General features: G+C 35.4%; 1 protein-coding gene across 1 annotated transcript; it reads left to right on the forward strand.

The window, feature by feature from the left end:
• The first annotated feature begins 204 nt into the window (after positions 1 to 204).
• Positions 205 to 9,325, forward strand: LOC133328956 (uncharacterized). The gene is made up of 3 exons (XM_061537459.1): positions 205 to 288; positions 8,737 to 9,057; positions 9,128 to 9,325. The coding sequence occupies exons 1-3, from the start codon at positions 205 to 207 to the stop codon at positions 9,317 to 9,319; spliced, it is 597 nt and encodes a 198-aa protein (XP_061393443.1). The 3' UTR covers positions 9,320 to 9,325.
• Positions 9,326 to 18,985: the final 9,660 nt, after the last annotated feature.

Raw genomic sequence — 18,985 nt, forward strand, 5'->3', positions numbered from 1 at the left:
GGGAATTTGCCTGCGAAAGATTGAAGACACAGTAAAAAGTGAAGTAAGAAATCTTGGACTTGAACTTTGCCCATTGCAAACATTATAGATGATTTGCAGATATTGGATTCGTATTTATGACAATTCATAGCCTAACATTGTCCCACATAACATAGATCAAGGTCTGAACTATTCACTAGAAAATTATACCTGGTCACGGAACAAATGACGACGAAGACAATGCTGCACTTCTTGCTCGGAGCTATTGCTATTGGCGTTGGGTATTATTATTACTATAATCATATAAACGTAAATATCTGTTTTCAGTATATACGCTACATACTAATATATTTCTTGTTAAGGAATCGAACGATTAATTTATAAGTTCTCGTGCACCGTTAATATCTACGGACGAAATCGACTAAAAATTAATTTTTATTTTCTCTATATAGTCTCACCACTGGATAATAAGTTGTATTATATTTATTTAGTACACACAGTTATATGTGGGCTACATCACAGAGATAGATATGGTTCGGTTTTTGTAAATACCGAAGATTTTAGAAGTAATATGCCTAGATTTGTATAGCCTACACCATATATTTTCATCCGCACCAAAGATCCACTATGGCATAACCCTGTTTGTTTTAAATCGTTTCATATATAGATATACCTAGGCCACAAATATATATGTATTACTTTCGATTTTATGTAAATGACACTTGAAAGAAATTAAGTATTTTTAATTGGCGGAATTTTGCATCGACTTTTGTCTAAATATAAAATTGATAATTAATAGAAATGCAGTACACCTATCATGAGACTAAAATGGCGGCATAAATTTTAGTATAAATTGTTGTTTACTATTATGAAAAAAATGGATACAAATTATTTTTATTTTATATCAAGGTTTATTAATGAATAAACCTAGCCTGCTAATTAGTTTAAATGTCGTGTTTGTGGGAAGAAATTAGTAAAAAATGGGCCGTTTACTATATATGGTAAGTGCACCAATAGTCGGCACTTTAAGGATTGTCGCATTTTTAACGTTTCACCATGCCGAGAGCATTTTGTTCACTATATTGAATTTAGGTTCATATGTTTTCAAATTTTGTTTACTCCTCGATGCAATAACAATTTGTTTAATTTATTTTTTATTAAAGCAGATTTGTTAAACAAAAATAGTTAAAAAAAATAGTTAAACAAAAATTTTTTATTTAATTAATTTTGCTGCTATAATAAATTATTATCATCGAACGTTTCTATCAGTATTGTATTAAAAAATGTATATAAAATAATTTTATTTATTAAAATATTACAATTATAAAACATGGTTCCGACTTCGGGAACCTTTTATTCAATTCTCGGCATGGCTAAATAAGGCATTTCAGAGGTTAAAATAAGAAGGAAACTTTAAAACATTAATGCAGTTTTAAAGAAGAGTGTTGAGTGTACTTAAGTCCGTATAAAATAATCCGAAGTTAGAACGGAATAACGGTACATTTAAAATAGATATTTTTTCCAATGTTAAAAATGGTATTTTTTAGCTATAAAATTGCGATGGTCGTGTGTATTCTGTGAATATATTATTATAGAATTTTGTCCACTTATGATATATAGTATTGGTATTTAATTACATGGAATAGTTAAACCATAAACCATAAGTTATTTTAATTTAGGTGTTTTGGGCTAAATATATGTAAGGCCCGTTTTTTAAATTCCTTGAATTAAAATAGGGGTTTCGTATGGAGTGCAGTCGAGTTCAGCGTTAATTTTTTTTTTGTTATTTTTTTTGTGTATCTGTCTAGAACATCATACTAAATTTTTTCCTGTGACTCTCGGATTTATGGCAATTTTTTGAAAAAATGCCAATTTGCTGTAGGAAGTTTTTTTAAGGTTTTGTTCAAACAAAATTAAAAAATTGTGACTTTTGTTGATATAATTGATCAAATATGACTTGGAATAAATCACAGCATAGCAGATAAGAAAAAAAACAACAAAGTTCAAAATGTCCGTCCTAAGGTTCCAGAGTAATGGGTGTGAGTATGAAAATGAGGGTATTTAAGTAAGCTGCACCAAACATTGATTTTAAACTCATGCACTGAATATACATATAAATTACAACGAAATCGGTTGTAAGAGTGTTCTCAAATACCGCAGGTAAAGGGTCTACTTTATGAACCCTGAAAAAATATCATTGGTGTAACATTCATATATACACGGTTTTACCTACATTTATGGTTTTCGCTATAAGCAAACGGAAATTTTGTTCAAGGATTCGATGTTTAGAAGGTACGTATCATTAATGATTTGTAGGAAGAAATGCACATTATTGTTGACACACCTAAGTCAGTATCCGGAACAACAAACGATGGTAGTAGTATTTGCCAGCAAAGGTGAGTCATACAGGCCGATCTCACTTTTGTCGCCAGTAGCCAAGACACTTGAGGCTTTCGCAATGCTACTCAGTTGCTGATCATCAGCATGGGTTCCGGAAACAGCACAGCACAACAACAGCTTTGCATGCCATTTCCGCACACATAGCAGAAGGACTCAACCAGAACAGGCCGTGTAACAGGACAGTCATGGGGGCGCTAGACCTATCAAAGGCATTTGATACCGTCAGTCACGCCAAGCTGTTCGAGGACATCGAGAGAACAACCCTCCGGCCAAGTTTGAAACGTTGGATCGTAAACTATATGTGTGGACGCCAGTCGTACGTGGAATTCAGAGACGGGAAATCGAAGGCCCGTATAGTTAAACAGGGAGTTCCCCAAGGAGGGGTGATATCTCCGGAACTGTTTAACCTCTACCTCTCTGGAATTCCACGCCCACCGGACGGCATAAAGATCGTGACATATGCGGATGATTGCACGATTATGGCGTCAGGACCTAAAATTGATGACATTTGCGAGAGACCGAATCACTATCTCGTGGATATCGCTGATTTTTTCCAGTCGAGGAATATGAAAATATCCGCCACTAAGTCAACGGCCACACTGATCACCACATGGACAGCGGAGATGAGGCTATCTTTGAATGTGCAGGTCGAGGGGTCCACAATTCCGACCACTAATTACCCCAAGGTTCTAGGGGTCACATTCGATAGCCTATACAAGTCGTCCGCGCATGCCACAGCTATTTGCGATAAAGTCAGGAGCAGAAACAAGGTTCTCAAGTCGCTAGCTGGCAGCACTTGAGGAGCTGACAAGGAAACCTTGTTAACGACTTACAAAGCAATAGGCCGATCTGTGGTAAACTATGCGGCGCCAGTGTGGTCCGCTAACGTCAGTGCAACGCAGTGGAAAAATCTTCAATCCTGCCAAAATGCCGCCCTGAGGACTGCAACAGGGTGTCTCCTCATGACTCCAATAGACCACTTGCATGAGGAGACGAAGATCCTTCCTGTGCGTCAACACAACAAGATGTTGTCGATGCAATACTTGCTTGGGTGTTATAGGAGCAGCCATCCGAACCGCTACCTAATGGATAGGCACCCACCACCCAGGCATGTCAGGAAGGATCTCCATGATCTGGAGAGAGAGGTCCAGAGGTACAAAAGGGAGCCTCTAGATCATCAGGCCTATCAAGCAGGATTGAACAGTATTCATACGGACGCAGTTGAGGAAGCAGTTCAAGAATATCGTGTGAATACCCTCCTCGGGGACCATCCGCATGTGATAGCCGCAGAAGACCAGCAGCTACCTCGACAAACTAGAGTGGTCTTGGCACAACTGAGATCTGGATGGTGTAGCCGCCTCAATTCGTATTGGGCACGGATTGATGGAGAGGTCGACAATGTCTGCCTGGCATGTGGAAATACACAGCAGTACTAGCTGCTACAACAACAAACGATGGTAATACTGCTAGGCGTTTTTTTAGCTAATCTGGCTTGGTATCGTCGATAACTGGTGTTGATGAAAAATTAATTAAAAATTTTTATATCATCCTTTCAACCATGGCCTGTGGATATGCTATTAACACAGTGTCATTTAAAAAACTTACTGAGGATACATTTATTCTTTTCGTGAAATTATATCCTTGGTTCTATATACTGCATGGAGATGATATAATTAAATGTGCAGCTTTGCCCATAGGAATGTTGTTTGAAGAAGCCATGGAATCCAGAAATAAGGACTTTTGGAACTACAGGGAACTGTACACCAGAAAAATTAGTCGTTAGGAAACAATGAGGAATCTTTTCAATATGTTGCAATTTTCTTCTGATCCAAAAATATCAAGTTTATCTCGTAGTACATCTCTTAACCATCGATATAGTGAGCCACTATCTGAAGAAGTCCTTAAACTACTGGATCCAATGCTACCAAATAATTCAGATCAGAACTCGGATTCTGAATTTTATTAGTATTTAATAAGTAATGCCTAAATTTTATAATATATATATATATAATATATATAACTATACAATGTTTTAGATACATAATGTAAACAATAATAAAGATACATATAATAACAATAGTGTTTTCCCTTAGCCCATTTTTTACCCTCCAAATGTTTCGAAATTTTGAAAAGAAGCTCCCATTTTGGGAGTACTATTAGTTATGACGAAAAATGTTGTTTATTAATGTTTAAATAGCTTCAAAATAGTAATTTTCAACTAAAATTTTAGTTTTTTCTACAAAAAAAAATCGGCGCTTGGTGGGTTAATAAAAAAAATTGCCAAATTTTTTCATAAAATAATTAAAATTGTCCATCTAAATCTATTCTTATCCAAAATGTTGATAAACATACAGTAAAACATCTACTTTTATTTTCTGCGCGCTAGATCGGCATTTTTTCCCACTGTGTGTGGCTAACAAAATTGTTTCTTCGAAAACGACATTGTACATTAGAACTTTTTGTCGAGTTAATCTCTTCTATGAGGACTTATTTGACAATGAATTGACATCTAAATACACACGATTTATAAAATTCCGCTTATATTACAGACTCTAACGTTTCATCATCTTTGGCAATGTTGAATCATTACTTTAATAAATTTGTTGTAAAGGAGCAGTTTAGTGTTATTTTTTAATGAAATTTCTATACATATTTTTTTTTTATAAAAAATCAATTTTAGGACCGATATAACAACATATCAACGGTTATTGTACTAATTAAAATGAAACAAAAAATAATCTCCAGCGGGAACCCCAAAAACTATAATCTTACATTAGACATTTCAGATAAGTCGAATGTCTACTATCTAATAGAGTAGTTTAAAATGAAAGCGAATTTATAAGATAAAGAGAGCATAACATATTTTTCTAATTGACCAATATATTTTAATTTTTTTAATTTTGTTTTTGCAAAGTGAAGTTGTAGACGCGGTCACGGTTAAACTGTTTGGTTTGTTGCTGTATTTTGCAAAAACAAAATACAAATGGTATCCCAAATAAACCCGCCAACACTACTGAATTTTTTTAATTTTAATTAATTTCGCTTTTTTTGCAACAAAGCCTAAATGACCATTGATAGTTACACAATACAACAATTATTTAAGCTCCTCTTACACCTAGCATAAACTTAAATAATAAAGCATAACAAATTAAAAAAATTAAAATTTGCATACATGCATACTTAAACTACTCAAAACAATATATTAGAATAATTATGATAAAATTGAAAAATAAAAAATATCACATTTTTACCCAGTTATATAATAAAACAAAAATAGATAAAATTGTATAGTCAATTTCTGCGACACCGCTGCATTGTGTCGACATACACTTTAAGTGGTGCAAAATAAAGCAATAATAATTTCAACATTTTGTTAGAAAATAAATTTATACTAGATTTCTCCGTATTAATATTCGTGTTCATAATTCAGATTAAACGAAGACCATCTGATAAAGCTATTAAAATTTGTTTTTTACAATTTCATGCGTTGGTTTCGCCATCTAACTTAACTTAATTTCTTGTTAAAATTTCAGCTGATATGTTTCTCACGAGAATTGTAAACAGTTCAATTATAAATGCATCAAATCGTTCGGTAAATTGTAGGTGTCCTGTGAGTCAGTTGTTTACAAAAAGGCGACCACAACAATTATCTCAACAGCAATGCCGTGAATACACATTACTTATGTGTCCTCGAGTAAATGCTATTCGTGGAAAACTGTGTTTAGTCCTCTTGCCAATTATAAATGTCGGTTGTGCCGCTCATACTACACCGAATATGAATGTAGCCAAGACCGACGTGAGTAAAAAAATATTGTTTAGTAGGACATACGAAATATAATAATAAATGTTGATGTGAAGTTTTGTATATCATAAGTGTTTTGACATGATATTAGACGTAATATAAATTAAATCTCCCTTTTTTTGGGTGACGTTTATTTGTTATGCGTTTTGATCATCCTTTTTTTCGCAGCAAATCATACTGCTTATTCCTTAATAAAATACATTTCCCAGTAACATTCATTATGTTTCCAACATCGAACTGTAAAATGTGATATTTAACGTCGCCCTCGTTAACTGTATAATAAGTTCAAACTGAAAGGAAATTCCGACTTAACCCTTGCCACTCTAGACGATTCTGTTTGGCGTTTATTGCACTGTTTCCCCGTCGGAACAGACAATACAAGACTAGTGCAATAAACTTTAATGGCCCCTCAGAGGGGACATCGAAGTGATAATTTAATTCTTTTTTAAGCATTATATATTGAGAGTCTATGAAATCTTTCTTTGATAACCTTTTTTTAGACCTCGTGAATTGCATAAGTTGTAAAATTAGAATGTAATTTTTTGACGAACAAAAGTTGTTTCTTTGAAAACGGTTTGGCTAACATTTACAATAAAATTTGTTTTAAATTGGCTGAAAAGTATCGAAATTAATGGTATGTTCCCGTACTGCAAGAATCTACTACTTTTTACTACGATAAAGAATTTTGCTTTATGATATCGAAGAAAATAGTAAAATCTAGTAGATTCTTGCAGTACGGGAACAGACCATAAGGAACCATTGTTCGTAATATGGAGAAATTATTAGGTCATCGAAACTACAACCTACTACACCAACATTTTTGGTCAAATGTTATTGTTGTGGCGCGCATATCCGAGGTGTAATTAATATTAGAAGTTTAGTTCAAAATAATGTTAAATATTATAAAAATGCATCATTATAGTTGGGTTTTTACTATTTTTTTAATTGGTACAGTTGCCGTTTGGACTTTTTATTATATTTTTTTAATTGTTTCATTCAAGTCAATTAAGTCAATTTGTTTAAAAAATTATATAAATTTTCCACAATCTGTGCCCAACCATTATAAACAATTCCCGACATTGCCAATTTATTTTCTATAACAATCCTTTCCTTTGTCCGTACTTTTTTTTAAAAGAAAATGTAAATCGAAGGTTTTACTAGTTTTATGTGTACAGGAATAGGGTTCGAGTACAAAGCACCAAAACTGATAAAAACATTAGAAACTTTTATGTTCTGGGACAGAAGTATGAAACAGGTTGTGCCGTTAAATTAAATTGTTTCAAAATAAAAAAATAAAAAGGATTTAAGGATGTATTTTTTAAATTATAATATATTTAAACATTTCTTATAGTAAATAGTTGTATTGATGTGTCTTAGGCTTTAAAGAAAATATCGATTGAGTAAACAACTTTTGACTGTATCATGACAATGCAGTTGTCTCCTTATGAATTATTAATTACGAAATAGTCAATCTACTGACCTCCAAAGCAAACGATTTAGCTCACCAATACTAATGTGTACCTTTAGAATGGTTGCAAATGTCATATGTCCTACAACTTGCATGAAACAGTCATCAAGATAATCACCTATAACATTGTGAAATTTTAAAAATTCCAGAATTATATACAGTGATGGTCAAATAAATAGCACACCCCTGGCGAAAAATTTTTTTAATTAAACATTGATTAGGGACTATTTTTAAATAAAGTTTTATATAAAATTCATTCTTATACCGTATTATAAAGATTTAATATGGGAAGTGATATTTGTCAAAAATAAGGTCTTTGTGAAAAACAATATTTAAATTGAATTTAATAGTTTAGATATACATGCAAAAAAAAAAAATAAATAAATAATAATAATAAATTAAAACTATGTCAACAATAAAGTGAAATTGGTAGTTATTGTCTCTTGAATGAATATTGCCGGAATACATAAAAACTAAAAAGACTCAAAATATGAGAGTCCGCTAATAGGAAGTTATCGACTTTAAAGTCAAGAAGGAAGTCAGATGGTCTGTACTGCAAGCAAGCATCTACTAATATTCACAATATAATGAAACATTACAATTTTTGCAACGATAACAAAAATTAGCGGGATTAGACCAAATTTAAGCCGTGTCTGCTTACTATTCCAGTACAATTTACTTAGAATTGCTTTATTGTTTGCATGTAAACAGACAACATCCAGTAAGATTTTTTTCACTTCTCACATTCTCACATCTTTTGAAAACGTTATTTGTGACCCACACTGTATATCAATGATTTAGTTGGAAGTAATTAATTGCAAATGTCGTAGGGAATTATCCCAAAAGACAAAAACAAAACCTTAAAAGTAGATTAAATAACAATTTGTTTGGACGACATTTTATTACAACTATTTTTGTGTTAAAAGTGATACTTTACTAACGAATTTTAACCCCGTCTAATGTCTTTAATTTAGTTGCTATTTAAAAAACAACGTTTGTTAGTCGATGCATGAAAACGAACGTTAATACATCAATTGTATTATAACAGTAGGCCGTTAGTTAATGTGCTTTTCCTTTTCTATTTCAGTCCGAAATCATGTCCGAAGAAGCTAAGAACGCAAAGAGCATTTATGATTTCACCGTGAAAGATACCCACGGCGAAGATGTCTCTCTGGAGAAGTACAAGGGCAACGTTGTGCTAATAGTTAACATTGCATCTCAATGTGGCTTGACCAAGAACAATTATAAGAAGTTGACAGATTTGCGTGAGAAATACGGCGACAAAGGCTTAAAAATCCTTAATTTCCCATGCAACCAGTTTGGCTCTCAAATGCCCGAAGGTGATGGCGAGGCTATGGTTTGCCATTTGCGCGACGCAAAAGCCGACATTGGCGATGTATTCAAAAAGGTAAGTTTGTTATGGAGATAGAATTCTGAGACATATTTTCTATTATGTTTTTCACTTCATATGTTCCTAGATTGATGTGAACGGATCCAATGCTGCTCCTTTGTATCAGTACTTGAAGGCTAAGCAAACCGGGACATTGGGAAGCGGAATTAAGTGGAACTTTACAAAGTTTTTAGTTAACAAGGAAGGAATTCCTGTTAATCGTTATGCCCCCACAACAGATCCCATGGATATTGCTAAAGATATCGAAAAGTTGCTATAAGCGGTATTACTGTGTTTATATATATTTTAGTGGACATATTTTTTATAAAGCTTTAAAAACAAGAGTGTTCAGGAAGCCTCATTTTGCATTATTTTGAAATTTTCATATATATCATAAACATATATTTTTTTAATTAAGAATGTTTGGGAAATTTGTATAAAATTGTTTAATAAATCTATCTATAGTATGCATATGGATTATGCAAAACTTAAATGACCAAATAAAAATGAAGTTTTCGTATAGTTTAGAGAATTTTGATTTAGAAAATTTTGAATATAAATGATATTTTCGTATTCAAAGTCCACACAGATGAAATAATTGCAATGATACTAATGCATCTCGCGTTTTTGTCTATATAATTCTATTATTTGTGGTTTTGACAGAATGAAGTAATTATCAGCCTTATTCTGGATATTTGCTAGGGAGATATCTCCCATGTATAAAATTTCCGCTTTCACATTCTCGCCTTATACTGAATGAATAGGGAGATGCAAAAAATGCGAGATGCGGATTCGAGTTTTCGAAAATGGTGGTTGAAAAAAAATTCGTGCCATATTGCAATTTAAGTTGTAATGTGTGTTGCCATATTGTAATTTACGTTGCAATGTGTGTTGCCCCATTGTAATTCAATTTTGTAATATTTTTCAATATTTTATTTATTGATTTTATTATTAAAAATTGTTACTTTTTATTGTTATTTAATCTTTATAGCAATACAAATGTGTAATATCAATAATCCGCTGTATAAATGCTTTGTAATTAAAAGAAAATAAATTAAAGTTTGAAAATATGGCAACCTACAATATGGCATGTGAAACAACTGTTCATTGTTTTGATGCAATTTGGTGCAACAACTACAATAGCCTACAATTAAAAGAACATTTTTTATGATGGCAAAAGCACAACGTATAATAGGAAGAAATCTGCGATTGAATTAATTAATTCACAGTTTATTATTTCACTACATAATTGTGTGCCTTTTTTTTAATTTCGATATTTATCTCCCCAAAATCTTAAAATGGCCAGTTATGATTTGCTTCTACTCCTTTATTTCATCCTTCAAATCATGCACACGATAATTTTGAAAAAAAAAATTTTGTAGCCTTATGATTTTTATTTAAGTTTTTCACTGTTAAGCGGCTCATCAGGCAAATTTAGTTTTTCCATAATTTTTCAAATTTTTTTTCTTGAGAGTCAGATCCTCAACCAAAATGTCTGTATTTCGCCTCCAAAATGCATCAAAAGCGACTTAAATATTCCTTATTATCTTTAAACATTCCTTGACAATATTTGGTTCAGCATGCATAGGATTTCCAATGGCATTTTATTTGCTGTTTTCCAGTTAAAAATTTGCTTACTATCATTTATAATATTCTAAATCGTCATAGAATAAGTATTGTGTAAATATTTTTCATAAAAATATTTATTAATTATGTTTTTGTAGTCAGCTCCCTTTGAATATATTAGCGAAAAATTTCGCACAAAATTTCATCTCATTCTCCTACTCCCTGTAATCCAGAATACCTAATTTTTCCCCAAAGCGAATTTTTTCGCTTTCGAACTTCATTCAGAATAAGGCGAAAGCGAGAATGCGAAATAATAAGGGGAAGAGCGAGTAAATTCACGTGGAATTGACGTCCAGAATAAGGCTGTATGATTAGCAAAAAATTCAATTCCACGTGATTTTACTCGCTCTTCCCCTTCGACTTATTCTGAACAACATTTTCTTGTGAATTTTTTCGCATTTTCGCTTACGCCTTATTCGAAAGCGAAAAAATCCGCTTTGGGGAAAAATTAGGTATTCTGGATTAAAGGGAGTAGAAAAATGAGATAAAATTTTGTGGGAAATTTTTCGCTAATAAGTAATAAATATTTTTATAAAAAATATTTACACAATACTAATTCTATGACGATTTAGAATATTATTAATGATTGTATGCAAATTTTTAACTGGAAAACAACAAATAAAATACCATTGTAAATTCTATTGATTACGATGCATGCTAAACCAAATATTGCCAAGGAATGTATAAAAGTAATAAAATATTTCAGTCGAGTTTGATGCATTTTGGAAGCGAAATACAGACATTTTGGGTGAGGATCTGTCTCTCAAGAAAAAAATTTTAAAAATTATGGAAAACAAAAATAAAGCTACAAAAAATATTTTTTCCCAAATTATCGTGTGCATGATTTGAAGGAAGAAATAAAGGAGTAGGAGCAAATCATAACTGGTCACTTTAAGAATTTGAGGAGATAAAATATCGAAATTATTTAAAAAGGCACACAATTATGTTGTGAAATAATAAACTGTGAATTAATTAATTCAATCGAAACAGCTGTTTCACATGCCATATTGTAGGTTGCCATATTTTCAAACATTAATTTATTTCATTTCAATTACAAAGCATTTATACAGCGGATTATTGATATTTCACATTTGTATTGTTATAAAGTATAAATAACAATAAAAAGTAAAAATTTTTAATAAAAAATCAATAAATAAAATATTACAAAAATATTATTAAATTGCAATGGGGCAACACACAATGCAATTTAAATTACAATATGGTAACACACATTACAACTTAAATTACAATATGGCAACACGAATCTTTTTTTCAACCACCATTTTCGAAAACTCGAATCCGCATCTCGCATTTTTTGCATCTCCCTATTCATTCAGAATAAGGTGAGAATGTGAAATCGAAAATTTTTTTACATGCGAGATATCCCAATGAATATCCAGAATAAGGCTGGAAGTGTATGTGTGAAGTGAAAAGAACACACCGTGAGTTCCAGAACATACTTGATAATTTAGTAACAAATCAATTGTAACAATGCAAAATATCATTACACTTACATTTTCATAGTGAGAGTCAGGTGTATTCATGTTTTTCTATATAAAAGAAAATCTTTTTTTTTTTGAAATAAAAAAGCACATGATGAACGCCTTTAAAACCCAATTTTAAATAGATACTTAGTTTGTGTTGCATTTATTCCGAATGAATCTCTCGCTTGACACAAATAGCTGATTTGAAATAACATCGTACAAGATAGGGTTACCAAATGTTCCCCTTAAATCAATCAACAAATTAATGATAGGTGTGTCTGGTTACAGTAACCCTTTTTTACTCTCTAATAATACTGAGAAAAGTAAACAGACAACAGGTTCGTTCGTTTACTTTCCCAGTAATATTTACTCAGTAAGAATTTGCAGAGAGTAAATACGAATTTTTCCTTTTCAAGAGAGAAAACTGCAAAGAGTAAACGACAACATCCAGTAAAAAGATTGTTTCGACACAGCTGATTAAAACAACAAACAAATTGGCGCAAACTAAAAAACAGCATTTTTATTAGAAAAATGGATAACAAGCGGAAAATTGATGTTGTTTGTTCCCCACAAACATTTAAAAGGGTTGTGACCTGTTATTCCTGTATCTGCAATTGATATTGGGGTGGACATAACCGATGGTGTTCCAGACATGTTAGGGATGCACACTTTTTTGTTTGGATTTGGAACCTAAAAAATCGTTCGCCAATTACTCTTGTATTACCTTATTTTTAAATACTTGCGTTTTCTTCATCCATTTCGGTATTTAATGATACAAAATCAAAATAAAATTCACAAAACAATCAATTTTCTTCAGAACAATTTTTTGTTTGTTTACAAAACATAACAAAACAGCTGATTAAATATCAGCTGATGGTACAAGAAAATTCTTACTGAGTAAATTTTCCTTGTAAGAATTTGCAAATACTCAATAACACAACTGTCAAATCTGCTCTCTCAATAGACTCTCTTTTACTGGACTTTTGGTAAACGAACAACATTTTGTAATAATTTGTACAAACTCGTACAAATTATTGAGTAAACGAACGAACATAACATCTAGTAAGATTTAGCAAATAAACAGCTGATTCAAGAAAACATTTGATTTGCGCCAAAATAAACAATAAACAAAGGACGAGCACAATTATTTGTATTGCATTTAATATTAAAAATAAAATGAATAATAGAAGAAAAATTGATCAAGTATGTTCCCCGGGAACATTTAAGCTTCCTGCATCAATACATTGCCCTCTATCAGGAACTTGCCTAAAAATATATAAGGAATTAGTTTCTAATGTAATGAAACTTTGCATTGCCTACGAATTTTCTTCCATTTTCTGTAAATTTTATACAACTTAACTTCAAATTGAACTTTGCAAATTAAAAAAAAATGTTTTGAATAATTTTTGTGTTTGGTCATAAAACAGCTGATCCAAACATGGCTGAGTTTGCCAAATCTTACTGCATAAAATTCTTTCAGTAAAGAAGAAGGTTGGGATGACAAACTACTCAAAGTGGAAATTACTATGTATGTACAATTATAAATGTAAAGGGGGGGAGGGAGGGATACCTATATATATAAAAGAGCTTAGTGTTAAGTGAGGGAGTGAGTGACTGACTGACAGATCATCGCCCAGACGAAACGGCTGAAGCTAGAAGCTTGAAATTTTGTGTGTGGGTTGTTGCTGGTGTGTAGGCGTGAGATAAGGCTGGGTTTTTGGAAATTCGAACTAGAAGGGTACGAAAAGTACTAAAATGTACCAAATATTGTACCTTTTGTATTAGGCAAACGGGAAGAGCTAGAATTCTGAAATTTGGAATGTGGGTCACTGATGAAAAGTTAGAAAGCTGTACAAAAGGGTTTTTGTAAATTCGACTTATAACTGTACTAAAAATACTAAAAATTACTAAATTTAGTTCTAATTGTATATATTTTGAACATATTGAACCTATATAGCTAAAATATTGAAATTTTATATGGAATACAGGTTGGGAAGTGGTGTTGATGTATGGAAATGCTTAAGGAAATTCGTACTTATGTGTATAAAAAGTACAAAATGGTACTAAATTTGGTACTATTTGCATTTAGTTGAGTGTATAGAGATGGAATCCGGAAAATCGGAATAAGGACTACTATTGGAGCACAAGATTGAAGCAGCTTTAAAAAATCGTACTTATGTGTACGAAAAGTACTAAATAGTACTAAATTTGGTGCAAGTTGGATTTAGGTGAACAGATAGAGCTGGAGTCTTCAAATTGTGAAAAAATGAATGTTGAATGTAGGATTGAGGTAGTTACTTATTGGTTCGAAAAGTACTATATGGTACCAAATTTAGTACAATTTGGATTTTGCTTAATCGAATGAGCTTAAACCTTGAAATTTGGAATTCTGATTAATGTTGAAGGTAGAGCTATAGAGACATCTTTAGAAATTCGTATTTGTGTGTACGAAAAGTACTAAACGGCACTAGATTTGATACAATTAGGATTTGGGTGAACGAAGAGAGCTGAAAACCTAAAATTTGGAATAATGGTTGCTGTTGGAATATAGAATTGAGATATGGAAGTATAGTACTTATGTGTACTAAATGGTACTATATTTTGTACATCTTGATTATTTGAGAACGGATAGAGCTGGACTCCAGAATTTTGGAATTAAAATTACTGTTGGTGTGTAGGATTGACATAGGTTTGGAAATTTTTAATTATAGAAACAAAAAGTACTGAATGATAAAGGCTGATATTCTTAAATTTTGAATTAATATTATAGTTGGAGTGCAGAATTGAGATATGTCGGTAGTCATATCATATTCGTCAGGATGTGTACTAAATGGTACAACATTTGGTACAATTTTGATTAGAGTTAACGGATAGAGATGGTAAATGAAAATTACAGAATTAAGGAAGTATTGGAATTTCGTACTTATTGACACTTAATGGTACTAAATATGGTACAATTCGTTTTGTTTGAGCGGGAATCCTAACATTTGGAGTTAAAATTAAGGTTGGAGTGTAGGATGAGACATGATGGTAGTTTTAAAAATGCGTAATTATTATAATTATAAAAGAGCTTATATATATAACAGAGATCATCGCCCAGATGAAACGGCTGAATCTAGAAGCTTGAAATTTTATATGGAATACAGGTTGGGAAGTGGTGTTAATGTATGGAAATAGTTTAAGATTTTCGTACTTATGTTTTTTAAAAAGTGGGAAGCAAAGCTGAATGCTAACGGAGTGGGAAGCAAAGCTGAATGCTAACGGACGCGTCCACAGGTTGCGGATAGTGGGAAGCCCAACATCATTCGTTGGGTTAATAACCAATAAACAGTCGCGGACAATCAGCGGGCTCAGGGGGAGAGTCTCGGAGGAAATGACCGAGTGCCAGTGATCCCGGAGCCGACGAGGCGAGAATGGCGCCCCCTCTCATATATCCATCTCAAAGGTTTGGGACACCACCAACTTTCTAAAGTGTCCCCCCTAACGCTGGGGTGTCATGCGAGCTCGTGCCTATCAGCGTTCCACGTGCCTATCAGCGTTCCACGTGCCTATCAGCGTTCCACGTGCCTATCAGCGTTCCACGTGCCTATCAGCGTTCCCCCCCCCCCCCCCCCCAAAAAAAAAACCAAAACAACGCATGCGATTTTTCGACTAATGCTGGTGAGGCTGCCTTGGCACCCTCAGTCTCGAACTCTACAAGGTCAGACATCAATCAATCCGCCCAAGTGTTGACGACCCAAGCAATCCCCCTCCACCTCTCTTTAGCCAATTATCCCTCTCTCGACGACGTGAATGCAAGCCTGGAGAGACAGTCGGATCTTCTCCTCGAACTTCTAGAGGAAACCGGCTCCTTCCGCCTCAGTCAGGAGAGCATCCCAAATCAGCTCTGGGACGACTCGCCCTTGTCGGACGAGGATGACATCATGGAAACTACGGTGATTAGAACTACAGTGATAAACAAAGTAGCAACCATGGTGTCTCCTCTGAAGCAAGGAGGGTCCTCTCAGTTACTGACTGAGGAGGTAAACCCTGGCGAGGTTGAAGATATCGACTCAATCTCCACGGCGTGCAGTGACGTCGCGAGGCTTCTCAGGCAGTTGGGTGTCGAAACAGATGCTGGCACCGATGAGGCTCCCATCGTTAAGATGGATGATTCATCGGAACCAGTATCTGCTAGGCAAGCTGACGCTAAGGAGATCGCTGCCAAGAAAATGTATCGGAGAGCAGTAAATTTCTGCAAACGATACATTGGACGGGATAGCGGCTCCATCACGGGGAAGGAGTTCCTGTTAATCAAGAGGAACCTCAAACTCATTAGGAAGTTCTCTAGGAACTATCCTGATGATATTGAGAGGGACTTCTTGATTGATAGGATCCCCCGACCCAGTACTAGGACCACAGCGGTAGTCCCTTCTAAGAAGGAGAAACCAGCTGATGGCCCCGGTACATCCAGGAAGCTGATGCCTGAGACGTCTAAGCCCTCAGCACCCCCTAAGGGTAAACTGAGTGCTGAGACGTCTCAGACATCAGAATCCACAAAGACAGAAGGCAGGGAACTGTCGAAATCGGCCCGAAAGAGAGCCCGTAAGAAGGCCTCCAAGAAGACCGACAAGGCACAACCGCCCTCTGTCAATCCACCTTCTGCCGAATTGCCAAAGCTGACAGCCAAGGCGGTGACAATTGGGCAGTCGTTAGTGGACAAGCAGAAGGTAGCGGACGTGAAGCAGGTGCCTGCGTCTGCTGGGCATACCTCTGCAGTAGCTGCTACCCCGGGCGCCAAATCTCGGCCACAGCCCACGGCTGTCAAGAGAATGAGGTCCACGGAGGAGCAACAACCTGCTGCAAAGAGGCCCACGCAGTCGTCGGCCGTACAGAGCTCTGCTTCCTTTGCTTCAGTGGTAGCTCGAAGGAGAAACCTGCCAAGAGCAGCGATTGTGGGGTGCTTCGAAGCAGGTGGTAGCGATCCGAAAGATCATCGACCGAGCTGACCCCGACGGGTTTATCAGTGAGGATAGATGGGAGCTGTCGACAGCTATCTGAAGGAAGAGGTTGCGAGAGAGCCTGCGGTTTGGCGATACAAAGGGGTAAAGGTTGTTGATTGTCGCACTAAGAAAGACTTAAGAAGACAATCAACAGCCTGGACCCCCTTTGGGAGGGTGGTCGTCTGGCAGCTGTAGCGGTCCGAGAGATACCGAGCGGTATGGTAACCTCGGTGTTTATCCCAAAACCTTTCAAGGGGCTGGAGAAGACACTGAGGTTATTGGAGAAGCAGAACGACGGCCTTCAGACGAGGAGGTGGAGAATCCTCGCCTCGTTTGAAAGGAACGGCGGTGTAGCCGCGAAGTTCGCTACTGATTCTGCGGGAGAGGAGTATTTGAGGAAGAACAAGGGTGAGCTTGTTTATGGAATGGGGAAACTTTGTTTCCGCCTAACAACTCCAAAACAATAAGCAGGCAGCAGCAAGCGCTTAAGGTGATTCAGATTAATCTGCATCACTGTAGAGCAGCAGCTGCTGAACTGCTACTCACCCTCTCTTCCTCAAATATCGACGTGGCGCTCATTCAGGAACCTTACCTGTACAAAGGCAAGGTGGAGGAGATGGGCAGAGTTGGTGATATCATCATCGGATGTGACGCTAACGCACAACACTTCCATTGGGGAAGCAGCAACACAAATACAAGAGGTGAGTCCATTTTCGAGTTTATACTTAGCTATAATCTTAGAATTTGCAATAGAGGCAATACACCAACTTTTGTTAATAGGGTGAGAGGTGAAGTCATCGACATAACCCTCACAAATATGGACGACTCTGGGGTCGTAAACTGGGAGGTGTCTGAGAAATGTTCCTTTTCGGATCATAGACTCATATCCTTCCAGATTCCTACCTCTAGAGCTAAACAGAAACCCTATAGGAATCCTCGGAAGACGAACTGGGACAAATTCAAAGCTAAAACAGCAGTCTCTTTTCGGGATCGTAATGATCTCAAAACGACTGAGGATGTTGAATTAGCTGTGAAAAATGTCACGGCCACTCTTCTGAAGAGCTATGAGGCTTCTTGTCCTCTAACATACCCTGGGAAGAAATCTCAGCCGGTATGGTGGTCACAAGACCTTGCAACCTTGCGGAAGGCTGCAAGGAAAGCTTATAATAGAGCTAGTAAGACAAAGCTCAGTACAGATTGGGATGTTTATAAAAGACAATTCAATAGGTACAAAGGCGAAATCAAGAAAGCTAAACGTGAGTCTTGGGTCTGCTATAGTGAGTCGATCGAAGGAGTCAACGAAGCGGCCAGATTCCGCAGAGTACTATCTAAGGATCCAAAATCCATAGGAAGTATTAAGCGAAGTGATGGTACGTGGACAAACTCTGGTAGTGAGACTCTCGATCTTCTATCATCAACCCACTTTCCTGGTTGTAAGGACTATAGGGAAGATGCGCAGTGTGTGCATCTCCCCCCTTTGTGGCTTCTGGTGATAAATGAGATAGTTATGAAATTCAATCATCTCAGGATAAAGGTTGTAGCCTATGCCGATGATGTAGTCTTGTTGGTTGGGGGTAAGTTGCTGACAATATCAGACATCCTGGAGGGTGCGCTTTCAACCCTGTCAAATTGGGCTTGCACCAAAGGTCTTGGTGTAAACCCCACTAAAACCGAATTGGTGCTCTTCACTAGGAACAGAAAATTCCTAGTTTCCGCCTGCCATCACTTGGTGGAGTGACTTTAACCCTTTGTTTGATGAAGCTAAATATTCGGTACTGTCCTTAGAGCCGCAAGTTACTGTGGAATAGGAATGTCGAGGAACACTGCCAAGAAGGGGATTGCTGGCACTCTATT

The sequence above is a fragment of the Musca vetustissima genome, unplaced genomic scaffold (assembly GCF_032173495.1).
Source record: "Musca vetustissima isolate MV318-11 ecotype Yass unplaced genomic scaffold, APGP_CSIRO_Mvet_v1 utg8951, whole genome shotgun sequence".
NCBI lineage: Eukaryota > Metazoa > Arthropoda > Insecta > Diptera > Muscidae > Musca > Musca vetustissima.